Here is a 25,400-nt window from a genome sequence, read left to right on the forward strand (position 1 = left end):
TAACTCATTCTTTATATAGGATCACTTAAAATGTTAGGGTTTTCCTTATGTGCCTAGTACGCCCAGCGTACGATATGGTACGCCCAGCGTACTAGGTGGCTCTTGCTTAAGGAACACATGCATTTGTACGCTAAGCGTATGCAAATGTACGCCCATCGTACTTCGCTGCCACACATCGCCACTTTAGGTACTCGTCTTGCCAAATCTTCAAACTTCCATAGCTTCTTTGATATAACTCCGATTCCAAAGATCCTCATACCTACGGAAAGGTGATGAGATGCCCTACGATTCCAGAAACTCACCACAACCCGAGGCTTCCTCATGCCCGACTCGTGGCCCAAGAACCCTAATCATGGACCATCCAAATCAGGATGTTACAATTATCCTCCAGTTAATCAGATTTAGCCCTCGAAATCACTTCTTATCAACACTTAGATTGAAACCAAACCGAAGAGGCACCAATAAAAAGGACCTCATATCCCACCACTATCTTTCCATGGATGCCTGAGTCCAAATAGGAACTCCCAAATCCAGAAACAAAATCAAACCCTCTGCCGCTAAGATACATCCTTTCTCACCTTCCCAAAATCAGGAACTCCAGTCGCTTGGCCCACCGCCAAACCGTCCACTCATGTTATCACCAAGATAGTCGCCCCTTGAACCTCAAACTCTGATAACTCACTGCTCCTCTGTCTTCACAAGACAAAATTCAACAATCGACTATCGATCACTCATACCAATACACCAAACAATCTGGATCACACCCCAAAAAACGGAAGGGTTCACATCCCACCATGGCTCATTCACTGAACTGCTATACTAACCCATCCAAATAGTGAATTCTCAGCACTCTGCCCTCAGACACAAGAGAATAAACGTGCTCGCTCAGAAGTTTCCTCAAACACAAAAATAACCATAAGCCTCAACTCCATTTCACATACCCTATTTAACATTGAACACCAGGCCTGAACTCGACCCATCCGTTGAACCTCCAAGGTCCATTGCATTATTTCAATCGTCTCAATGACTCCCTTCTCACAATAACTACCTTGGTCCATAGTAACACACAAGTCATGAAATTCGCCTTATCCCAAGCGAATGTTATACTCCCACTAAAGGTCAACTCAGCCTCGACCTATGTCGTTCACTGCTCAAAGTTCCATGCATCTTGCGGTGCTTCCCATACCCGAGTACTGACCTACATAGGTTTAAGACATCAGATGATAACAATACCCCTCAATATGGAATCCATCTCTGAATCTGGCATCTCATTCCACCTACTCAATACACCACTAGAATCAAGCTCAACTCGAGAGTTTGGTATGGCATAATATTAGGACCACTCATCCCATTGAACATTCAACTCGTGACCCATGACCCGCAACCCATGCGCACTTTACTTGACCAAATTCTACGGATTGCGATGTCCACACCTTTACTCAGAATATAATGATTCCCGATCATTGAGGAGACCTCGGTCTCGCCCTTGGTCCGACCACCGGTCTCCCAAGAACTCATAAATTAGGGATATTCAAGCCTAAATCCCTTCTGCGTCATGCTCTAAACAAGAGTGCTTCATCATAACAACCTCTCGCTAACTAGTGCGTACTATGGCTCCCCATAGCATCACGACACCCTCCTCTCTGACTAGTGAGTACTACGGCTCCCCGTAGCATCACAACACCCTCTCTCTCACCAGTGAGTACTACGGCTCCCCGTGGCATCACAACACCCTCTCTCTGACCAGTGAGTACTACGGCTCCCCGTAGCATCACAACACCCTCTCTCTGACCAGTGAGTACTATGGCTCCCCGTAGCATCACAACACCCTCTCTGACCAGTGAGTACAATGGCTCCCCGTAGCATCACAACACCCTCTGTCTGACCAGTGAGTACTACGGCTAACCGTAGCATCACAACACCCTCTCTCATCACTAACTCATTGAACTGCAGCTCTTCGCGGTCTCACCCTGCTAACTCTTACCACTTCATAATCTCCTTCTCAGATCGACGCCACACTACAATCATTACTCATGCCTTACGGATCATCCATAGATAGGTGTACGCACAACCATCCAGGCTAAGCAAAACTACTTCGGACGACCACCGTCACGACAAAACCTCTTTTTCTCGTTGCAATTCACATTCTTAAATAAATCCCTTTGATGTCAATTAGTTGAAGGTCCTCCCACCAAAACCATAGACACTCGATACCCCTACTTGGCATCTCAAGCTCAAAACTCAAAATAATCTGAGATTTAGGACATTGAACTCGGATACCCCGGAATACTCCATCTTCTGAATTAAAACACATAGAAATTGCCAACGACTCAAAACACAAAGATAACAATCCAAAATTTCCTCCTTCATTGCCCAAAACTCATGCCAGAATACCCATAATGACTCCGAATTTGGTTGACTAATCAACTTCTTTCCTTCTCATACTACATATAATAGCCCATACTCTGAACTAGAAAGTCTCAACCGCCGAACTAACCTCACAAGCCAACCACATCGAATTCACCATTTAACCTTGAAGGATTCCTAACTACCACAAGGTGTCCGACCAACGGCCACTTGCCGTGGAGACACTCATCGTTTCTCAAACACGTACCACATGCACTATCTCACTCTACACCTATCCTTGACCAACAATAACCTTGGTCTCAGAAATCCGCACCGCAAGCCTCTCTATCCAGATCTCTAACCGTTCTCGGATAGCTCTATGATCCTCTCAACCAAAAGACCCGATCCTCCCCCACTTAGGGTTCAAACCTTCACCAACTGGTGCACCAACACTCTATCCCACAGACTGTCTCTACTAATAGCATCACACCTAATTTCGCAAGGCGCTACGCAACGCTTTATGATCTCCCTGACAAAGATCAAACAACTACAATACCCGAATCTCATATGCAACCTTCAGAACTTACCATCATGATTGTCTCTAGTCATTCAGGATATCACACTATAACATCACCGGACCTCCTAATTGTCCAATATTAACACTGACTCTTAACTTGGAAATAATGAACCATCATACTCCTCATCCTCGACTCCTTGCCCAACGCTCCGACATGTCCCTTATCATAAGAGTAGAAACCACATTTCCACTCCCTATACCCTTCAAAACAATAAAAGTCACCACCCTGATATACTCCTCTTGATCATCCAATGCTACAGCTAACACATGCCCTACTATACTGCAATAGGGCGTATCCTAGTTCTTGACCATATCAGTCCCCACTGACAACATGCACAAGCTATATCATTCCCTTAGGACAGGCCTACTGCCAGATACTCTATTTGAAGATCACCATCAGTGCGATCCCACAAGGCTTACTCCCAAATCAGAAACCGAAATCTCAACACCTCGTACGTATCCCTTAGGAACGAAGATAGCACTACTCGGGTTACAATGGTGACGTCTCTACTATCGGCCGGCTACCCAGCTCAGACCATATTCTTCCATAACGCACCGTCCCTGCTTAATTCTGAGTCATGTGGCTCTTCTGGCATATCACCAGCAATCCCTCGGAGCTAACTCAATTTCCCTATCAAGGTATGCTCCACTAAAACTCATTCATCATGTCCTTCTGGACCCATACTCTTTCACCTCCGACCTTGGTCTAGAAAATCACTGCGGAATAATCAGTAAAGCCAAAAGCACTAACCGTCACATATCATGGTACTCGAACCACGATGTCTCCTCTCAATCTGCTTCCAATCATGGTACTCGAACCATGACATCACCCCTCGATCTGCTACTAATAATGGTATTCAAACCATGACATCACCTCTCGATTTGCTACCAATCATGGTACTCGAACAATGACATCACCTCTCGATCTGCCACTTAGAACCACTAGGATACTCCCTGCATCGAGTATGGTTCCTCTACTTTCAGTAGTATGGGCCCATACTACCTGCCACATCTACCCATACTCTCTACACGGACCACTCCAGATTCCCTAAGTAGATGCTCAACCTCCTCTTCAGCAATCTCAACACGCGTGCTCGCTCCCCGGAAAAATGCTCTACTCTGTCAGCGTACTCACCTGACTAAGGCCACTTCCTAGGCTCTTCCTAGGTTCTCACATTTCTCCGTCATCAGCTACTGAGAAACTCCTTATGATGTCAGTCATCTACCTCCTGAATATCGTCACATTCACTTGGTAGCTGACTCCCATCATCGGGAGTTCCACAAAGCACGAAGCAAGCAACATTCAGGCCTCGAATAACCACATATAACCCTCTCTACGTGATAACTCCACTAGCTCTACTCATACTCCAAAGATATCACCGAACTCTACAACTCTACCTCTTGTGGTATCTAGATACTCTCTCGGTAGGTTTCACTATGCTAATCTAGGTATCTCTCCTAGATTACTCATCTACCCAAATCCTCTTTACAAAGGATTCCTGCTGGATACTCTTACTTAGCAAATACTTGAAAGTGCATCATAGATAACACCAACTCCTAGGCTAAGGTATCACAAATCAGGCCACTCTAATCCTAAAATATGATATACCTAGCCTATCTCTAGCATGCATAATATCTCATAACATATTTCATAACACAAATGTAATGGCATTTTGGGAGATCACCGTTCGGGCTCTGGATGATTATACACAATGCTCCTTTCGCTTTCTCTTAGAAACTCTTACTTGTTTTAGAAAAATCATTTATTTTGAAAATTTTCCTCATTTCCTCAGTTTGAGTCCAGGCATACCCGAAGGTACATCCGAATCCCTCAAACCAAGGCTCTGATACCAACTTGTAACACCGTAAATTTCAAAACAATTTTTCTTTTGAAAAATTATAATTCCCAGTACATATGTCACAAAACATCATTTATTAAAATCACAAAAAATAACTCCATGTTTAATAAAATGGTAATCCAGGATCCTCTTAACTCTTTCTCTGGTGTGTACAATCAAGCCGATGCCGTCCCACGATCCAGATAAGAAAAGCTGAAACACATAACACGGTAAGCACGAAGCTTACTAAGTTCCCCAAATTACCAAATATAACACATATTAGCCACCTCAGGCTATAACTCTATGGACCCTCTGGTCCTAACTCTGTGGACCCTCTGGTCCAAACTCTGGGAACCTTCTGGTTCTAACTCTGTAAACTCTGGAACATACATACCATAAATCACATAGAAGTAATGCAGTGCATCACAATCAAATAAACAACATACAAGATACTCTGTCATTTAACTCTAATTACCACTCTAGGTAAAGTATAGTGAGAAGACTCACCTGGGATGAAGAACAACTCCTAAAACCACTGCTGCCACGCACCGGCCTCCAACTCTGTGCTAAACCCACAATTATCTCAATTAGGAGCTAAGTCCAACCTCTCACTATTTGGGTCTAAAGATAGGCCACCTACCAGCCCATTAATGCCCTAAACCCATTGGGCCCACCAAGGCCCAATAATAAATGGGCCCTCACACGACCCAAAACCCCAAATACAAAGGCAAGCCCAACCCATTGGCCCAAAGCACATACATATGATTCTCTGATCCAAGGCTGTATTACGTGAAGCCCGAACCCCAGGCCCAACACATCACTTAGCCCAAAAGCCCACAGATGGGTTACCTGAGGCGTATCTCCTTTGGTACGCTCAGCGTACTCAAGCATGCACAATTCTGATCAGGGACCTCAGCCCAATACGTGGGGCGTACTAGGATTACGTTGGGCGTACTCTTAGTTTTTCTTAAATCAATTTCTGGGTCTTAACCCGTTAAGACCTTAACTCATCTCTTGGATATGGACTTCCTAACATCTCCTACTCCATAAAGTTATCGACTTTAAGCCTTTGCATGGCTGAAGAAGTCACAATCACAAAAAACACTTATTCTCTTTACCCATTAAGCTCTTATCTCATGCATAACTTGGCTCCAACACCCAAGATCCCATTTTTATGACATTACACCACCAATAAGCTCAAAAGGGGAGGGTCTTAGTCTCTGGAGTTCAGGATCTCATCAAGTCTCCACCTTTTTGGGACAAAACCCTAAAATACCCCCATTAACATACTTAAAACAAAAGAGAGGTAAAGTTTGAAGCTTTATACCACAAAAGGAAGCAGCCATCTCAGATATGCTCATATCTGGAAGCTTGGACTCTAACTCCTTCATCTTCAAGGCTTCCACTTCATCACAAGAGCACACAAAACTCTCAAAATCTCTTAAATACATATACAAGCTCCAAGAATGAAGGACTAGGGTTTTGGAGGGTTTGCTCTCTGAGAAAGGTGGCTAGGAATGAGGCCAACTCATTCTTTATATAGGGTCACTTAAAATATTAGGGTTTTCCTTTTGTACCTAGTACGCCCAACGTACCATCTGGTACGCCTAACGTACTAGGTGGCTCTTGCTCAAGGAACACGCGCATTTGTACACTAAGCGTACGCAAATGTACGCTCAGCGTACTTCGCTACCACACATCTCCACTTTAGGGACTCGTCTTGACAAATCTTCAAACTTCCATAGCTTCTTTGATATAACTCCAATTCCGAAGATCGCCATGCCTACGGAAAGGTGATGAGATGCCCTACGATTCCAGAAACTCACCACAACCCGAGACTTCCTCATGCCCGGCTCGTGGCCCACGAACCCTAATTATGGACCATCGAAATCAGGATGTTACAGAGGGGTGGGGGAGAGAGAGAGAGAGAGAGAGAGAGAGGAGGGTTCAATTGAGGAAAAAAAGGCTGAGAATTGGGGAATCATTCTTAGTCACACATTTATTTTGCTGCAAAACACTTACGCGTACCAGCCGAAATGGGTAACAGAAACATATGTGTTTTCAACCAAACATGTTTCATTAAACTATGCTAATGATTACCTTAATATACACAAAAACATATTTTCTTTTTATTTATTTTATTTTTAGAAAGCCATTTTTATCGAGAAATTATGTTAAATATATCAAAATGCATAATTTTTTATTCTCTATAAATAGACATCCATATTGATATAGTTTTACGATAAAATAATATTTTTTTGTGTTTGAGCTCTCGTTGTTAATAAGTAAATAGAAATCTATCAGATTTTTATTACAGTACATTCGTTATTCACTTATTAATAAAACGTGTGTTTGAATTTTTTTTATAGTTGAAGTATCGTTTATATATGAATATGACACGTAATAAAGTTTTTCTTACTTAAAATATATTTTTACAACATCTTTCATCTTATATTTTAATTATATATGAATAAAACGTGTATTAGTTGTCATCATGTTTTATAGTCATATCTTTACTATTATATAAAATATTTTAGATATTTCTTGAAATTTAAGAGGTACCAAACCTACTATATCATATACAATCAACTTATGCTTACCATTCAATACATATATTATACTTGTATATTTAGTAGGTTGAAAATCTTAATAGGTATCAAATCTATAACCATTATATCATGGTCTTTGTATATTTAGTAGGTTGAAAATCTTAAATACAGGTGAGATACGTTCCGATGGTTTTCTTCACACCATAGGATTTTCCGGAGAGGTAATGATAAAAAAAATTGAAAAATACATTGTTAAAAAATAAAAGTAAAATGCTATAATAAACAAATAAATAGATAAACATTTGCTTTAAATTTATAAATTAAAATGGTTTCAAGATTACAAAAAACAACTTAAAATAGATTGAAAAAAACGGATTGAATTTACAACCCAGCAAACTGGTCAAAGTTGTGAAACAATTTAAGATGTTACGGTCATTAGAAGTTAACATTATGAATAAGTGATTAATTGCAATTTACAAAGAAGTGACACATAAATGGATTTTGCAATGTTTGAGGATTGTAAAAACAAAAAAATATCAATATTGTAACTGGGTTATACTTAAAGATTTTTATGGTTTGATCTAATAGCCGCAATGAAACTATTCACCGAATAAATAAATCACCGTCTTAAAATTATTTGTCGCCGCCGCTTTGCGCGAGCACACATCAAGTATGAATAAAAAATTTATCAGATTTATGTTACAGATAAGTTATTATTCATATATGAATAAGTAGTATAAATGATACTTAAACTGTTAAAAAATTAATCATATTTTTTTAGTCATAAGTGAATAACGAATGTACTCTACAAATGTTATACATTTTTATTCACTTATTAATAACGATAGCTGAAAAATATAAAAAAAATATTTTATTTTAAAGCTATATCAACATTGATCTCTATTTGTAGAGAATAAAAAATCATGAATTTTGATATATTAAAAATTATTTTTCGATAAAAATGTTCTTAAAAATTTCAAAAACGAAAAAACTATGCTTCTCTCTCTCTCTCTCTCTCTATATATATATATATATATATATATATATATATATATATATATATATATATAAAGGTAATGATTAACATAGTTTAAACAAACATGTTTTGTAGAAAAACACATCTCTCTCTCTCTCTCTCTCTCTATATATATATATATATATATATATATATATATATATATATATATATATTAAAATGACTCGCCTTAGCTACAATAGAGCTTTTTTTTTTGGATTTTGTGCACAAGATTTTCAGGGTTTTGCCGCTTGTGGTCTCTGTAATAGAGGTTTTCAATTTTAGTCCCTGCTGGTCAATGGATGATTGTGGGTGCATGTCTTGGACACATGTTCTTTCACACTAATTTTTTCTGTTACATCTGCCATACTCTTCCTCATCCCGACGAACCCAAAAACGGACCACCGTATCGTTCATATTTTTCGCTCCGTTCATATTTTCTCTGGTTGAAGATGAAGTGTCGACATCATTGACGAGCAGATATAACCGCCATCGACTTCCGATAAAATATCATCGTTTCCTGTAGTTGTGCTGCTTCTAAAATTCTTTCAAGGTTGGATTTCGGTTAGTACTTCGATTAAGGTAGTCTAAATTGGGATCAAGTATCCTAGAATATTGTTTTTCTTTGTCAATCCTTTTCCACAATCTTCTGAATTGATAGCTATAGTGGAAGGAATTGGCAATACGACAGTTTCACTGCAAATGCAAAATCAAATTGTATATGTTATTATTCTCGATTTAAGGGCACTATTTTAGTTTTAGCGTCGACCAATGTGTTACTACTAATTTGAGTTTTGAATAAAAGAAGGAAGAAGTGATTTGGGATCAAAACTCTTTAACATATGCTTCAATACATTAATATCATCCTTCATCAATTTTACAGACCTTTTATTCTAGGGAAAATGACTTGAAAGACCAATTATGTTTCAAAATCGTCCATATTACTCGAATTATGTTTTTGTTGTTCAAGAAACACCAATGCAGAAATGTTTTTTTTATTAAAAATCCAAATAAAGTTAACAGTTAAAATTAAGGTTTTTAAAAATTGACCGTCATCTGCCGGTTACGTTCTTTGTTTACCAGTGATCAAATGGTAAATCGGACATGGATTATTAAAACAATTTACGTGGAAACATAAATGCCACAAGGGATATCATTTCACCATCTATGGTTCTTAGTGAAGGGAGAAATCGATTTTTAGGATTCTTACACAACGGTGATATCTACAGAAGTGACAGTGAAATTGATTTTTATAGAAGGTGAAGTAAAGTTCATCGATTATGCAGCATCGTCGATTGCACATCAAGCATGTCTCGTGACTCACTCAACATTGATGTCTACCACAAAGGTGTTTTTTCGCCTAATCCCTTTGTTTACTTCCATCCTTATAAAATACCTGTTAGGGGGCTAGATCTATGTAACATGGATTTCAAGGAGTTGAAGAACTATCTCCAAAAATTGATCAGTAATAGATGTCGGGATATTTATTACTGTCTTAAAAATCGGTCCCTCGTAGATGGGTTAAGGGATCTCAAGGATGAAGATGATTATGTTAGGTTCCTTGATATTGGATTTGATGATGATGATAATCAAATCAATGCCTACATTGATGACTATCATGAACCCTTACTAGATTGGATTGAAGAAGAGAAAGTTGAATGTCACACCCCAAAACCAAGAACGACAGAAACGTTCTGGAACGGAGGACGTCATGCACAATATCACAACAATAAAAAGTAGTAAACAAGCAACAACATCATCCATTGCATTAATAATATAATTTTAATACAAGTGTGTTCTGTCAAATTATAACAGACACTAAAGTATAAACAAAATGAAATATGAGTCCTGAACGAGCTCCATCTTCTCTAAACCTTGCATCGGTACATGTCTATTGATGACCTGAGGATACAAGTTATTTTGAAAGAGAGTATCAGCTTTAAAGCTGGTGAGATCATAAGTATTTTAGTGTCTTAATTTATATGTAAGTATTTGTATGTATATGAACTGTAAGTATTGAAAATGTATATGAACTGTAAGTATAAAAATGTTTGTAAAACAACTGTAAATGTTTGAAAAACCCTAGAAATCCCTATGATTCCTACTAGTATATAAGGGTGTCTTCTACCAAGACCTAACTGCTCTGAATTTAGCCTTCTACCAAGACTTAACTGTTCTAAATGTTCGTTTCTTGTAAAAGTATGTAATTTTCCCAAGTGTAACTATCATTAACAAAATATAGTTTTTACATTTAATGTTTAAGTGAAAAGATCACTAAGTATATGTAAAAGGAAAATTAATGTAGTATTGTAATGTAGTGCGATAAGGACTACTACTGTACTAACTACCTTAAACCAGATTTATATTAAGGCATCATGTGATTAATCGTACCATACTATCGACTACTAACAACGACAAAGGTATGGTCGTAAAAAGAAATGACGTTTGGCACCCGCAGACCTGCAGGTCCGGTTGTAGCTAGCCATAAGGAGTAGGATAGTCAATCCAGTATAGATCATATTTTCGCAAACTCACGCTCTCCCTTCAAGAGACTCTGGCTACAAGACAGGCCATGACATTTAAGTCATGCTCCGATTCAGATCACAATGGTTAACATATTTATGTATATGTAATGTAATGAACTATTCTATTTGTAATGTATGTGCTCTCTATCTAGCAAGTATAGTAATGTATTATAATGCTCTAGCTGTATTGTATGTGCTCTCTATCTAGCAAGTATTGACTCATGAATGAACTGACTCATTGTATGATATCGCATTATAGTAATAGTTCTAGTATCTTCCTAAACCATGGTAGTTTACTGGTAATCTAACTGGTACGTATGGACATGGATGTATACCCGTGCTACCCAAGGGCAGTGGATGAACTGAATGGGCCTTTATGACTATATATGTACATATGGTATATAACTAATATTTAAACGACCTTCGGACGAATACCCGATATCCCACCAGACCACATCTCAAGCACAAAAAGGAAATAGGGTGGATAGCCTTCCTAAGTCTTTTAAACATTTCTTACATATCTATACATATATAGGCATGCAATTGATAATACAAAAGCATAAAATAAGTTTTGGTAAAATCTTTAAAGAGTTTTAAACTACTAAGAAAGATGACTTGATGTTAGTTTGTAAAATGGTTTGAAAGCAGTATATAGGAACAGATATAAGTATAAGGAAAACCTTTGTACATAATTATTATCTAAGAAAAGATCGACTTGATGTCAATCTATAAAGCGGTTTTGAAGGCATGGGTTTGATAAAACAGTTTAGTACAAAGAAACTTTTGTTTGAAACACAATTGTAAATGAGTTTGAAATGAAACATATAGAGTAAAATGTAGAGTGTAATAAGGAGTTTTAAACACATAAAGTGTTTATGAAAAACATTTGAAGTAAACTGTTTGGTAAAACGGCTAATCAGTAGCCAATCATTTGAATGCTGCTTATTAATCACATGTGATTTATATAATAATTAGCATAATTCTACTTGTATCGCCCCCATAAAACATTTAAAATGGTTAAAACATTGATTAAAGGGTGTGAACTCACCTGTTGTGGGTGATACGGATAAACTAATGAGGTAGGACTGCTAGGTGTCAAGTGAAGACTTCAAAAACACCCGCAATGGTCCTAATTACATATGAAGACATGTGTATATAAACAATTAGTGATTATAACACTAATTAAACATGTATAAACATCATAAAAACACTTTTGGTCAAGTGCTAGGAGGCTAATGGGTTGCAACAAAGGAGTCCAAGACCTCTTATTGGAGTTTATGGTCAAAAGACCATATGTGTTGGAGTTTATGGCCCAGGGGAGTAAACTCATGGCCGTAAACTCTCAATAGGGTCCCTAAATGAAGCTTAGAATTATTACAACTTAAGTGGTGAAGTGCTTCTAGGCTTAAACGAGTGTTTGGGCTTCTTTTTAACTCCATTTAGGAGTTCATGGCCTTGGGACCACTCCCCCATGAGTTTAAGGCCGTAAACTCATGGTAAGGAGTACCATTTGATGTTTTGAGGTTCCTAACATTTCAAAGATATGATCTAAGTTGGGTTCTAGGCATAAGGAAGGAATTAGGGTGTCATTTGTCCCATTTATAGGGGTTTACGGCCCAGGAACTTGTCTTTGCCGTAAACTCCTTTATCCTTGTGATTCCTTATGTTTTCTAGGATATAAACACTTTAGGGTACACATCTAAATTAGTCTCTTGCCTTAAGGAAGGTTTTTAGGGCATTTTGGCACATAAATATGGAGTTCACGGCCCAAGAACTTCCTTGGCCGTGAACTCACTTTCACCCTTGATTCTTAATTTTTTTTTGTGGTCTAAAACATGTAATGGTAGCTTCTAGGTTCATTTCCAAGGCTTTGAGGGACATTGGGCACACTTTGGCCCTTAAAAAGGAGTTTACTCTCCAAGTGTTCTTGGGCGGTAAACTCCCAAATCTTGGGGTTTTGATCCGATTTTAATGTTATAAAACACAATCTAAGCTATATTGTATAACTAGATAGAAGTACTCACGATTTGGGATAAAAACCCGAAGATCCGTGAGAGAGAATTTGGCTTTTCTCTAGTTGGAAATGCAACTAATGAATGAATATGGTTCCGATTTCTATATATAGTCCTGAGATTTTTGGCAGAAAATATTTTATTCCCGGAATGAACTCTAATAGCATAGAGTATTGGAATAACAGTGTTGCACAAAAGCCTAGTGCATCCACTCTCCCGATATCTTCTTAAGTGCTAAACCTGAAATACTCAAACTTATACCCAATGTCTGAAATTTCACTATAACTGTTCTAACTTCTATTGGCTTCATATGGTTCATTCAGAATGGAAAGTTCGGGTTGTCACATCATCCCCCTATTAAAGGGAATTTCGTCCCGAAATTAGAATTTAGATATGGAAGTAGGTATGAATGATCGATTCGTGAGGAGGAAACTTCCTAATCGATTAGTTCTAGCGCTCCTAAGTGAAATCGGGTTCTCGGTTGGTTTCCCAAAGAACCTTCACTAACTGGCGTCGGCGTTGATTTGTCCGTTTGACCTCTCGGTCGAGGGTCACTACGGTTCTAATATGATGGCAAGGATCTCGACGAGTGGACTTCCAAGAGTCATAACGGAAAGGTATGGTTTCACGATCGAGACGCGAAGAGTAGAATGTACGTTACTGAGTTCGCGGAGTAGATCTAGTCTGTGAGATATAGGACCAATTCTGGTAAGAATCTCGGAGGTCCTATCTATCTTGGATTTAGCTTTTCACGCTTTACGAAGTGTATTAAGCCGTTCCCAGAGTGAGACTTCCTAAAGAACTTGCTCTCTAATTTGGAATCTCCAAGGTTTCCTTTTCTTGTTTAACTTCCCAGTCAAGGGCCACTCCTTGCTGGGTCAAGGTCGTACGGTTTCCTATGATTTGCGAGGGGTTCTGGATGAACTATGACAGTAGGTCTGTTAGACCTAGAATTTGGTGAATGATTGTCGGTGTCTCTGGTGTCGAAAAATTCTCAATGGTTTTGACAAATTGTAAGAGTACTCAAAATTTCCCACATCACTGACAGTGTGTCATAGAAATTTGACTCTTCAATTTCAAAACACGTGCTTAGAGAACTTCGCGAAAAGTACCTCTGAAGGTAATGTTTCCATGGGTTTCTTCTTACTATGAGGGTAGATAAGTATGTCATTACATGGAGAAATGACGAACTGATCGAAGAAAGAAAGACGTACCCTACTCATTTAGCTCATGAAAACTATGGGCGTATTGGTCCTATCCGAAGGGTATCACTACGGACTCGAAGAGTCCGCATCGAGTTCGGAATATAGTCTTCCGGACATCCTTCCCTAACACTCGAACTGGTGATATTCGGATATCAGATCTATTTCTGAAAGTAATTATTTCCTTGCGTATGCTCAACCAAATCATTTATGCGAGGCAGAGATAACGATTTCTACTGGAATATCTTGACGGAGTCCTCGATAGCCGAGGTACATACAATGCAATCCGTCGATCTCTGGAAGAATATGACCAGGGTTCTCCAGGGTGAGAAGCCTTGTCTTCTAATTCTATTTCTGTGTGGTTCGCTAAGTTGTACAGGATGTTCTTGTATCTCTGTAGGTGTTTAGACTGTAGGGCGATTGGTTTACCGGAGTCTTGCTGGGTTCTAAGTTTGTTCACATGCTGATGCGATTACTCGTAGTCTTGGGAAATCTTCGTCCTGAAGTTCATATTTAGGATTCATACATGGTTTCACAATCACTATCTCATGTATACGATTCGTATATAATTAAGATTGAAAAGGTAGTCGAATAACTGATTCTTTTTTAAGCTCACATCCTATCGAGGAAAAAGAAGTTAAAGCGGAATCATCAATTCTAAACCAGTAGAAACTTAATTACATATCGCCTCTATGTATACATTCTTCAGCGATAGATCAACTGTATGGATCTTTGGATGGAACTTGATGTACTGTACGAGTGGTACTTCGGGGATTTCTTCGGAAAAGAGAAGAACTATGAGGTACTCTACGCAAGAGTATTTCGGTGTTCTGATATGACGGCTTCGCTGGAAGGGTGATTTCGAAGAAAGAGATGTACGTATGAAGCTAGTATGGTGTAGATCAAATTGAATCTAGTTGTATGATAATGTCGGAATCATACGGAAACTTAAAGACATTAGATTTGAACATAAGGCGTATACAGACAAAACACAACTGTGCAACCAACAATAGAGTTACAGTACTTTTAGATTTACTACTAGATTAATGTTGCAGATAAGGCATACTACAAAAGACAAGTATAGGCAGCACGAGCATCCCTATACAGAAAGGATCTCGCAAAAGGTAAGACTTTAGTTGCACTAGTTTTGGATAGTTTATAAGTCTGTTACAACGAAACGCCTAAATTACATTAACGCGGGTTCCGGAGTAGGCTCTCCCGCAGTTGTGATCCTGAGAATTTTCCCATCTGCACCCGAGTTCTTTGCTATCGGGAAATCCTTCTTGAGGTGTCTAATTTCACCGCACTGGTGACATATATGGACAGCACCAACATTGGTGGTGGAAGTGAAGTGTCGAGTGGGAGTTATGGGGATATGGGTTCTTTCCTTGATTTCCTTTTTCAAGGAATCTCTTTTATAGTGCCCAAACTCACCACAATTATAGCAAACTAGGCTTGCTCCAGTGGTGGAGGTAGTTCTACAGAAACGGGCAATGTGCCCCATCTTGTTGCAATTATCGCATTTCGAGGCTCGGCAAATTCCCTCGTGGTGGTAGTTGCACCCGTCGCACTTCGGGAGTGTTCCTTTATATGGTCTGCTCGGTACGGGGATGGCAGAGGTTTCCACTTGCTGTTGTTTCATGGCAAGTTTTTGGGATTTATTGCGTTCTTTCTAAACTTGACGCCTTCGTTTCTTGTTCTCTGTCTTTTGGTTTTGCGAGCTTATGACTGTTACTATTTGGCGACTTCCGGGGTGGATACCACGATGGGAAACTTCAATCCCATCATCAGCATTGATTGTGCTGATAGCGCTACGGTGTGCGAGGACAGCTGTCACGGCAGCCATCACGGCAGTTGTAACTGTGGTTTGAAAGGTAGCAGCGTCCATAGGAAAGGCGGAGGTTTCATTGTTCGACTGATTGCTTCCAGATGACGACATGATTCTGTAACACGAATGATAAGGATTTTGTGAGCGATTCTGGTTGACCCTAGAGGTACTTCTATTGTTCAAGTAAGGAGTAAGACTATGTTCTTAAAAGTTTGACCTACATCCCTATGATTCAGTCCTAGTACAGAATGGGAGTATGTTCGCGATGGTTTGACCTACATCTCTATGATGCAATCCTAGTACTGAGTGGAGGTGTGTTCATGAAGGGTTGACCTACATCCCTATGATGAAGTCCTAGTGATGAGTAGAACTAAGTTCGTAGAAAGGTCTCAAGACGTTTGTCGTTCAAGCCAAGGTATCATGAGTTGGTGAATAACAGGATCCAACCACTAAAAGAGACTTGGAAATGCCTCCGGAGCTAAATTACTATAGTCCAATGACTTGACTAAAGCATGAATTCAGATGGACTCCAATGAAAGTATGATAAAAGTACTTGAATGAAGAATGGCACATAAGTTAGCTGACTGTCAAAATCTTTGATATTCATGACGTAAAAGTTCGGGAAAATGACCTTGTAAAGGTCTTACATCATATCCAGAGAAGATAGTTCTTGATAGCATAAAGACCTAACCAAAAGTACTTACGGTACAAGATAATTTCATAGAAAATGCCACTCTGGGCATAGACAGAAAAATGATTACTTTCTAACAAGGAAAATGAAGTAAAGCATCTACTACTGGCAACGGTCATCCCTCTGATGAACTCTCAGTTCAGCCAGTTGACGTTCCATATCAAGTTGGTGTCTTTCGTACACCCTCTGGCGTACTCGGAGTTCTATGACTTTGGCTCGGGATTCAGGTAGTGCTTGAAGCAGGGTTTCGTGGTTTCTCTCAGATCTCTCACGAGCATCTTCTAGACGAATGGTGCGGAGGGTATGCATTCTCGCATTAACAGTAACTTTAGTGACCTGATGTAGGGTTGTCCTGCCTTGAATCTCATTTCGGGCCACTCTGCAGACCAAGATTGGCAAGATTCTACCTGCTGAGCCTCCATTGCTCAGGTCATAAAAGCTTCGGTCACCATCAAATGGCATGGGCATCTTGTCCTTGGCTCTATGTTTCCAAACATTCCACCCATGGAGGAGTCGGGCCAGGAAAAGTCGGACGAGGGTTAGGAATTGGAACGGGATCTGCCTGGGGTAGGTTCTCAACCTCAGGTTCGGAGTTAGCACCGTCCGAAAGGTCTTCATCCTACTGATCATTCACAGGGATTGGATTATCATTCTCCGGTTCTTCTTCAAACCATCCAGCAATGACTTCATTCGGAAGGTACGGGTTACCGTGGGGATGGAGTCCATCCATGTTGTCTACACGAGAATTGGGGTAAGAAAATAATTAGTAGACGAACTATCTGGATAATTATTTAGAAAATCTTCATCAGTTACATCGCTATTTGTGAAGTGCATACCAGTTATATGTAATCGAAACAGGATACGCTTTCGAATATGTGATCTTAACTCTAAATTCACACAGAATAGGGGTAAAGTAAAATTTTCATAGGTTCTAAGTCTATAACATCCTAATTACATATAGCCATAGTGTATCCACTTCGCAACTATCAACTTAATAATGAAGATCCCGTTTTAGTTCTCAACTATAAAGTACTTATAGTAACACCAAATACTCCTATAGTATTTTAAGTTTAATGTTATATTCTATTGTTCTCATTGTGGTAGGGTTGGTAATATTTTAGACTTGTTGCAACCACACAACTACACTTAGGCACATGCTAGTCAACTGTGACACCCAAAATTTTTTTTCTTTGAAAAAATTTTAAACTTTTAAAACGCATCTTAAATTAAATTAAAACAACTGAAATAGTCATAACATAATGCATAAACTTAATAATCATATAAAATAAGTGCGGAAGTAATAATAATAATAAGGTCCCAACAAAATAACTAGTAGCGATGTCCCGATGCTCCATGTCAAGCCTTAGCCTCTTTAATCTTAACACCTGAAAAGTTATAAGGGAAAAACGTAAGCACGAAGCTTAGTGAATTCAAACACAGACATTGTACTAACATTCATATTTACTAGCCCTAATCCATTTTCCAATTATAATGATAAAGGCAAAGAACGAATCAATGTCTATATTACGAGAAGGACTTGTAGGTTTGAACCGCACCGGGAAGATCCCGTATCATTTGGCCCTAATCACCGCACCTCACGAAAAGTATTACGTTGGTGATCCTACCTACCCACCGCACCGGTAAATCCATATCCTTTGGTGGTGTCCCCATATCCATAATTAGTTACATACAGTGCACATGTACGAATTAAAACAATACTTATATAGCATGCTTTTATAATAAATTCAAATAATCACACACGAGCTAACTAGCAAACACAATCATCAATACAACGGTGTGAGAGAACTCACCTTGAGTGAGTATTAAGGATGGATAACAATCAAATAATGCTACCAAGCTTGATCAAACTTCAAAACCTCACCTAAGAAGGACTAAAGGTTAGAATGGAGAAGTAATGAAGCTATGAGTTGAGAAAAGAGTGATCACAGCAAGGTCTCTAAAACAGACCTTCTGTTCAAAACGGATTTACTCCAAAATCTAAAATAGAAACATAGCTTTAACTAAATTGTATAGGAAACTATGATTTCTTAGGATTCCACAAATATAAAGAACTCATTCTAACTCCAAAAGATGAATTAAATATGAATTTTACAAAATGGTGTATCACTTCTGTCTTCAATAATACAGTCAAGTGATGTTGGCCAATTCTACCCAACTTGTGAGTAGAATTCATCCAAAACAAAATTAATAGAATTAAAGGACATACAGGTGAAAGTCTCAGAGTTGGAATTGAATGAAAAGAATCTCTCAAACTCCAGATATAAAACTCACATTGTGGACAATCCCAGCACTAGAAAAAACTGGTGACTGCCCACTGACCTGGAGTGTGGATCCATTATAACCAATTTATAATTGGAAATAACACCCCATATTCTCCAGATCTTTAATTAATAATATAAGGAACGTATAGAAACTTGGAATCACTCTGGATCCTTTTCCAAGACTTAGAAATGATGAAAACAAAATGACATATCAGAACAGACCCGGATCAGACCTAACAGAAAAGATGCCATTATTTCACATAGATAAAGCCCTTATCAGTGAGGTTGGCCTGATTAAGAAAGTTAGCCAACTCAATTTGTGAACTTTTGGAACTGGTTTGGGGTCCGTTTGAGTTCTATAGCTCCAGATATGATGTTTACAATATGACTACAGATCTGATGGAAAACAGAATCGTAGCCACCCGTGATTCCTTTTTGGCTTATCCATCCTTCTCCTTTTGAAACACATTTTAAGATGTGTTTATCATCCCAATTCAGTCCCCATGATAATGGTGGTACTAAAAAGGGTTAGGGATCATTAGGATTTCATTTAGCCACAAGGATGTAATAATAATCAACATGAAAATAAACTTAAGCACATAAAATCATCATTCTCCCTTTTAGGGTTTCCATGATCTTTTGCCACATGTAATCCCCTAGATCCATCATCCACCATATATGGGGTGAAGATAGGATCTTGAGATGATGTATAACATACAATTACAAATAAAATAAGAAGGAGAAGAAGTGAAGATGAAATCATAAAGCTAGAACAAGGTTATGAATCAAGTTGTAAGAAAGGATAAGGAGGTTCATACCAATACAAATCAAGGCTAGAAATGAACAAGAATTAAGCTCCAAACAGCCCCTTGGCTGCTCTTGATCCCAAAGAGAGAGAGAGGGACGATTTTTGAGAGAGAGGGAGGATTTAGAGTGTTTTCCTTGTGTGTGTTCCAAATGATTCAATTTACACATTAAGTACTATTAACTAGATGGACTTTGCAAATAGGCCCATAGCCCATGGACTTCAATAAAAGGAGTTTACAAGATGATCAAAAGAGTCCAATAACATAAGAAATCAGACATTGGTTAAATAAATTAACCCAAGGTTACAAGGATAATTAAATTAAAATAACCAAACATACCGAGAAAACCCGGGGCGTTACAACTCTACCCCACTAAGAACGGACTTCGTCCTCGAAGTCAACACCTAGAAACAGATCCGGATAATGAGCCGCATCTCGCATTCTGGTTCCCAAGTCCATTCCGAGCCCTTCCTATGTTGCCACTGCACCTTAACCAGGGTTATAGTCTTGTTGCGGAGAGCTTTCGTCTTTCGTTCTAAAATTGCGATTGGTTTCTCAACCTAATTGAGATGTTCGTCAATTTGTATGTCCTCCAGTGGTATCACAGCGGTCTCATCAACAAGGCATTTTCGTAACTGAGACACATGGAACATATTATGAATTAGACTAAGCTCGTCAGGAAGCTCTAAACGGTAAGCAACGTTCCCCACACGAGCTATGACCTTGTAGGGTCCAATGAATCGGGGTCCGAGCTTTCCCCGCTTCCGAAATCGAATCACACCTTTCCAGGGGAAGACTTTAAGCAACACATAATCTCCCACCTGGAACTCAAGATTGGTGCGTCTTTTGTCGGCATAACTTTTCTGACGACTACTCGCTATGACCAAATGATCCCGAATCACTTGGATTTTCTCCGTAGTCTGTAGCACGATATCGGTACTCCCAAGTACCCTCTGCCCAAACTCGCCCCAACAAACGGGCATCCTACACTTCCTCCCGTACAAGGCTTCATACGGAGGCATTTTAATGCTCGAGTGATAGCTTTTGTTATAAGAAAACTCAGCTAGATGTAGATGGTCATCCCAACTACCCCCAAAATCAATCGCACACGCCCTAAGCATGTCCTCCAAGGTCTGAATCGTCCGCTCACTCTGCCCGCCTGTCTGCGGATGGAAGGCGGTACTAAAATGTAATCGTGTGCCCAATTCCTCTTGAAACTTCCTCCAGAACCGAGAGGTAAATCGGGTGTCTCGATCGGAGACGATAGAAACGGGCACCCCATGAAATGAGACAATCTCCCGAACAAAGATCTCGGCTAATTTCTCCGCCGATGAGCTCTCCTTTATAGCCAGAAAGTGAGCACTCTTAGTCAAACGATCAACAATCACCCATATCGTCTCAGCTCCTCGGGCAGTTCTAGGAAGTTTTGTAATGAAGTCCATGGTTAGATGCTCCCATTTCCATTCAGGAATCTCCAATGGTTGCAACTTCCCATGCGGTTTCTGGTGTTCTGCCTTGACCTTCCGATAGGTCATAGATTCTTCCACAAATCGTGCCACATCATTCTTCATTCCATGCCACCAGTAAGCCTCATGGAGGTCCCGATACATTTTAGTAGCACCGGGATGGATAGAAAATTTTGACTTATGAGACTCATCCATTAGGGTTTTTCGATTTCCCCCGGTATATGGAACCCAAACCCTACCGTAGCGAGTCAGCAAACCCCGCCCGTCTCGTTCCATCTTAGGCAACTCTTTTCCAATCTTCTCACACCTGATGTTTTCCTCCAGTATTGCCGTCTTTTGGGCGTCCCGGATTAGATCTAACAAAGACGACACCATCGTGATCCGGAGACACTTAGCTCTAATCGGTTTGGCAGATTGTTTACGACTGAGAGCATCAGCTACCACATTAGCTTTACCGGGGTGGTAGTGAATTTCACAATCATAATCTTTTACCACGTCCAACCATCGGATCTGCCTCATGTTCAAATCCCGCTGCTCGAAGAAATATTTTAGACTCTTATGGTCAGTGTATATGATAAACTTCACTCCATAGAGATAGTGTCTCCAAATCTTAAGAGCGAAGACAACAGCCCCAAGCTCCAAATCATGAGTGGGGTAGTTTCGTTCGTGGGGTTTCAGCTGTCGGGAGGCATAGGCTATCACCCTATCTCGTTGCATTAACACGGCACGAAGACCTTGAAGCGATGCATCACAGTAAACCACCATATCCTCAACCCCGTCTGGTAAGGCCAAAATCGGAGCTTCACACAATCGCTTCCTTAACTCATCAAACGCCAGTTGCTGCTCCGGGCCCCAAACGAAATTCATTGATTTCTTGGTCAATCGGGTGAGTGGTAAGGCGATTTTAGAGAAATTTTCAATGAACCTCCGGTAATAACCGGCTAAACCCAAGAAACTGCGAATTTCAGAAGGTGTTTTCGTAATCTTCCATTGTTTAACCGCATCAACCTTGTCTTGATCGACCTTGATACCGTGTTTGTTTACCACATGCCCCAAGAACTGAACTTCTTCCAACCAAAATTCACATTTTGAGAATTTAGCATAAAGCCTTTCTCTTGCCATAGTTTCCAGAATCTCCCGAAGGTGTTGCTAATGCTCCTTTTTGCTCTTAGAATAGACTAAGATATCATCTATGAACACTATGACCGAACGGTCAAGCATCAGGCTACACACACGGTTCATGAGATCCATGAACGCTGCGGGTGCATTGGTGAGCCCAAAAGGCATCACCACGAACTCAAAGTGCCCATATCGAGTACGAAATGCTGTTTTCTAAATGTCTTCTTCACGAACACGCATCTGATGGTAACCGGAACGTAAATCAATCTTGGAAAACCAAGATGCTCCCTGAAGCTGATCGAAAAGATCGTCAATACGTGGCAACGGGTACCTATTCTTTATCGTGCGCTTGTTTAGCTCCCTATAATCAATACACATTCGCTGGGATCCATCTTTCTTCTTCACAAAGAGAATAGGAGCACCCCAAGGCGAGCAGCTTGGCCGTATAAACCCTTTATCACTTAGTTCTTGCAGTTGACCTTGAAGCTCTTTCATTTCAAGTGGTGCCAAGCGGTAAGGAGATTTCGCTACCGAAGTCGCACCTGGCACCAAATCAATGCGAAACTCCACTTGCCGAACAGGTGGCAAGCCAGGGAGTTCCTCCGGAAAGTCATCGCTGAAGTCGAAAACGATGGGAACGTCGTCTAGTGCTATAGCAGAAGAGCAAGAAGCCATAGCCAGGCGGGGAATGTCCCCCTAAATAATAAGTTCTCCACCTCTAGGGTTTCGAACACGAACTTGCTTCTTACGACAGTGGATTTCCGCATCAAACGTATCAAGCCAATCCATGTCTACGATAACGTAGAGCTCTCGCATCGCAATAGGGATAAGATCAATAGGGAATTCAACTCCAGAAAACTCGAGAGTGCAACCCCGATAGACATCGGTGACATAAATAGTGCGGTTGTCGGCAACTTCGACAACCATTGGGCGAGCCAATTTTCCGATACTACAGCCCAGACGATTAATAAACGTGCGAGATACAAAAGAATGGGTAGCACCGCTATCAAACATAACAACAGCAGGCTTGGAATCTAGCAAATAAGTGCCTGTTTTACCACATACGATCATGTAAACAATTCTAACTACCATTTATTAAATAATGGCAGTAGAGAAAAGAAAAAAAAATTACCTGCCACTGTCGCGGTAATCACCGGCTCATCCGCAGTCATCTGGTGAGCACGACCTCGTGTCACCATAGTCGGTCCCTTAGAAGACGATGCAATTGCAGGATTTGTACCCCCGCTTCCTTTACCAGCCTTCAACTTCGGGCATTCGGGCTTCTTGTGTCCCGTGTCGTTGCAGTGATAGCAGACGGGAGCAACAGAAGTAATCTGAGGAACTGCACTCGCAGGGGGAGCCCTACAATTCTTCCAATGATGCCCTGGCTTTTTACAGTTCTAGCATATCAACGGATTTTTCTCGCCCTGACCTAAAGACGGCCTGTACTCATACTTTGACTTACCACCCTGCTTTTGGTTTTTCTGGGCATCTCCGAATGTCTTGGAGGAGGTGTCATTGGCCTTCCTCTTGGTCTGGGTCTGCAACTCGATTTCCCTCCTCCTTGTTGCATCCATGATCGCAGATAAAGTCGGGAACTCCTGCATGCTAACGAATTCCCGAATCTCGGTACGTAGAATGGTAGTGTATTGGCTGACCAACCAGGCCTCGTTCCCAGCAAATGAGGGACAAAAAGATAGCATCTCCAAGAACTTGGCGTTCAGGTCGCTAACAGACTTGGTAGTTTGCTGTAAGGCCATGAACTCTTGCTGCATCCGCTGCTGCTCCACCTTGGGCACATATTGTGCCTCGAACCTCTCCACAAATTGGGCCCAAGACATGGCCCTCACTTCTTCCTCGTTTAATAGAGCGGTGATGGTGTTCCACCATGTCTTTCCCCTTTTTCACAGCTGATTCATGGCGATCACAACTTTGTACTGGTCTGGACACCCAACAGTCATGAAGGCGCCCTCAACATCTGACACCCAATGCTTAGCAGCAACTGGGTCGGATTCACCATTCCAAAGAGGAGGGCTACACTTGCTGAACTTCTCGAAGTAGTATGCCGAATCCCGAACGGGTGGAGCCGGTAACGCTCCCCTGGGAATAGCTGCGAGGCGCTCATCCAGAAGAGCTTTGACCTGGTTGATTATGTCATTGGTCACGCCCGGGATTAGTTCATTGAAAGCATCATTGAATTCCTCAACGACAATATTCCTAACTTGCTCCATTTGGAGCTGATTAAGGCGAGCAGGCGGAGCCATCTGTATCTGTAGAAGGAGGAATAATTCAGCCTAGATATTTCTAGGAAGACGAAACACTCGGCTTGCCGAAAATTTCTCAACCTTGCCCCGACCCGAAACCGGGACAGATGTTTCAAATAGTAGGGGCCCTTCTACTATCTTCCACACAAGTTCCAATTTCGCAATCGCGTCTAGTTTCAAAATTTCCAGCTCGCTCTAGCCGTTAATTTTACATCTCTCTCTCACATGTTAACATTAAATAAGTGTGTAATCGAGCATTTTAAGACTAGTAGAAAACAATTCATAGTCAACAATTTAACATAAACATTTAACATAAGAAATAAGGCTTACTTGGCTGGCTGACTGGCACACCGCGACATCTTTCACTACTAGTCTTTAGAAAGTTTTGAAAAATCTTTTAAAAAGAGAATAAACTCTTATAGAGCCTCAAATTTGAGTCTAGAACATCCACAAGAATGCCTAGTTCCCTCAAACTGTGGCTCTGATACCAACTTGTGACACCCAAATTTTTTTTTTTTTGAAAAAATTTTAAACTTTTAAAACGCATCTTAAATTAAATTAAAACAACTGAAATAGTCATAACATAATGCATAAACTTAATAATCATATAAAATAAGTGCGGAAGTAATAATAATAATAAGGTCCCAACAAAATAACTAGTAGCGATGTCCCGATGCTCCATGTCAAGCCTTAGCCTCTTTAATCTTAACACCTGAAAAGTTATAAGGGAAAAACGTAAGCACGAAGCTTAGTGAATTCAAACACAGACATTGTACTAACATTCATATTTACTAGCCCTAATCCATTTTCCAATTATAATGATAAAGGCAAAGAACGAATCAATGTCTATATTACGAGAAGGACTTGTAGGTTTGAACCG

The 25,400-nt window shown here is 40.1% G+C and overlaps 1 protein-coding gene across 1 annotated transcript; it reads right to left on the bottom strand.

Annotated features, from left to right (window-relative positions):
* Nucleotides 1-22,952: 22,952 nt before the first annotated feature.
* LOC145040395 (uncharacterized) lies at nucleotides 22,953-24,097 on the bottom strand. The gene is made up of 3 exons (XM_078988331.1): nucleotides 23,722-24,097; nucleotides 23,389-23,640; nucleotides 22,953-23,305 (listed from the first exon to the last, which is right to left on the bottom strand). Exons 1-3 carry the CDS (start codon nucleotides 24,095-24,097, stop codon nucleotides 22,953-22,955), a joined length of 981 nt encoding a protein of 326 aa, XP_078844457.1.
* Nucleotides 24,098-25,400: the final 1,303 nt, after the last annotated feature.

Source organism: Lactuca saligna, chromosome 4 (genome assembly GCF_052625555.1).
Source record: "Lactuca saligna cultivar CGN05327 chromosome 4, ASM5262555v1, whole genome shotgun sequence".
Lineage (NCBI taxonomy): Eukaryota > Viridiplantae > Streptophyta > Magnoliopsida > Asterales > Asteraceae > Lactuca > Lactuca saligna.

Coding starts and splice junctions, on each gene's coding strand:
- LOC145040395 (XM_078988331.1), bottom strand. CDS start 24,097: ATGTCTTGGGCCCAATTTGTGGAGAGGTTCGAGGCACAATATGTGCCC. Junction 23,641..23,721: donor GAAAAACCAAAAGCAGGGTG/GTAAGTCAAAGT, acceptor GTAAAAAGCCAG/GGCATCATTGGAAGAATTGT. Junction 23,306..23,388: donor GATTACCGCGACAGTGGCAG/GTAATTTTTTTT, acceptor GTGGTAAAACAG/GCACTTATTTGCTAGATTCC.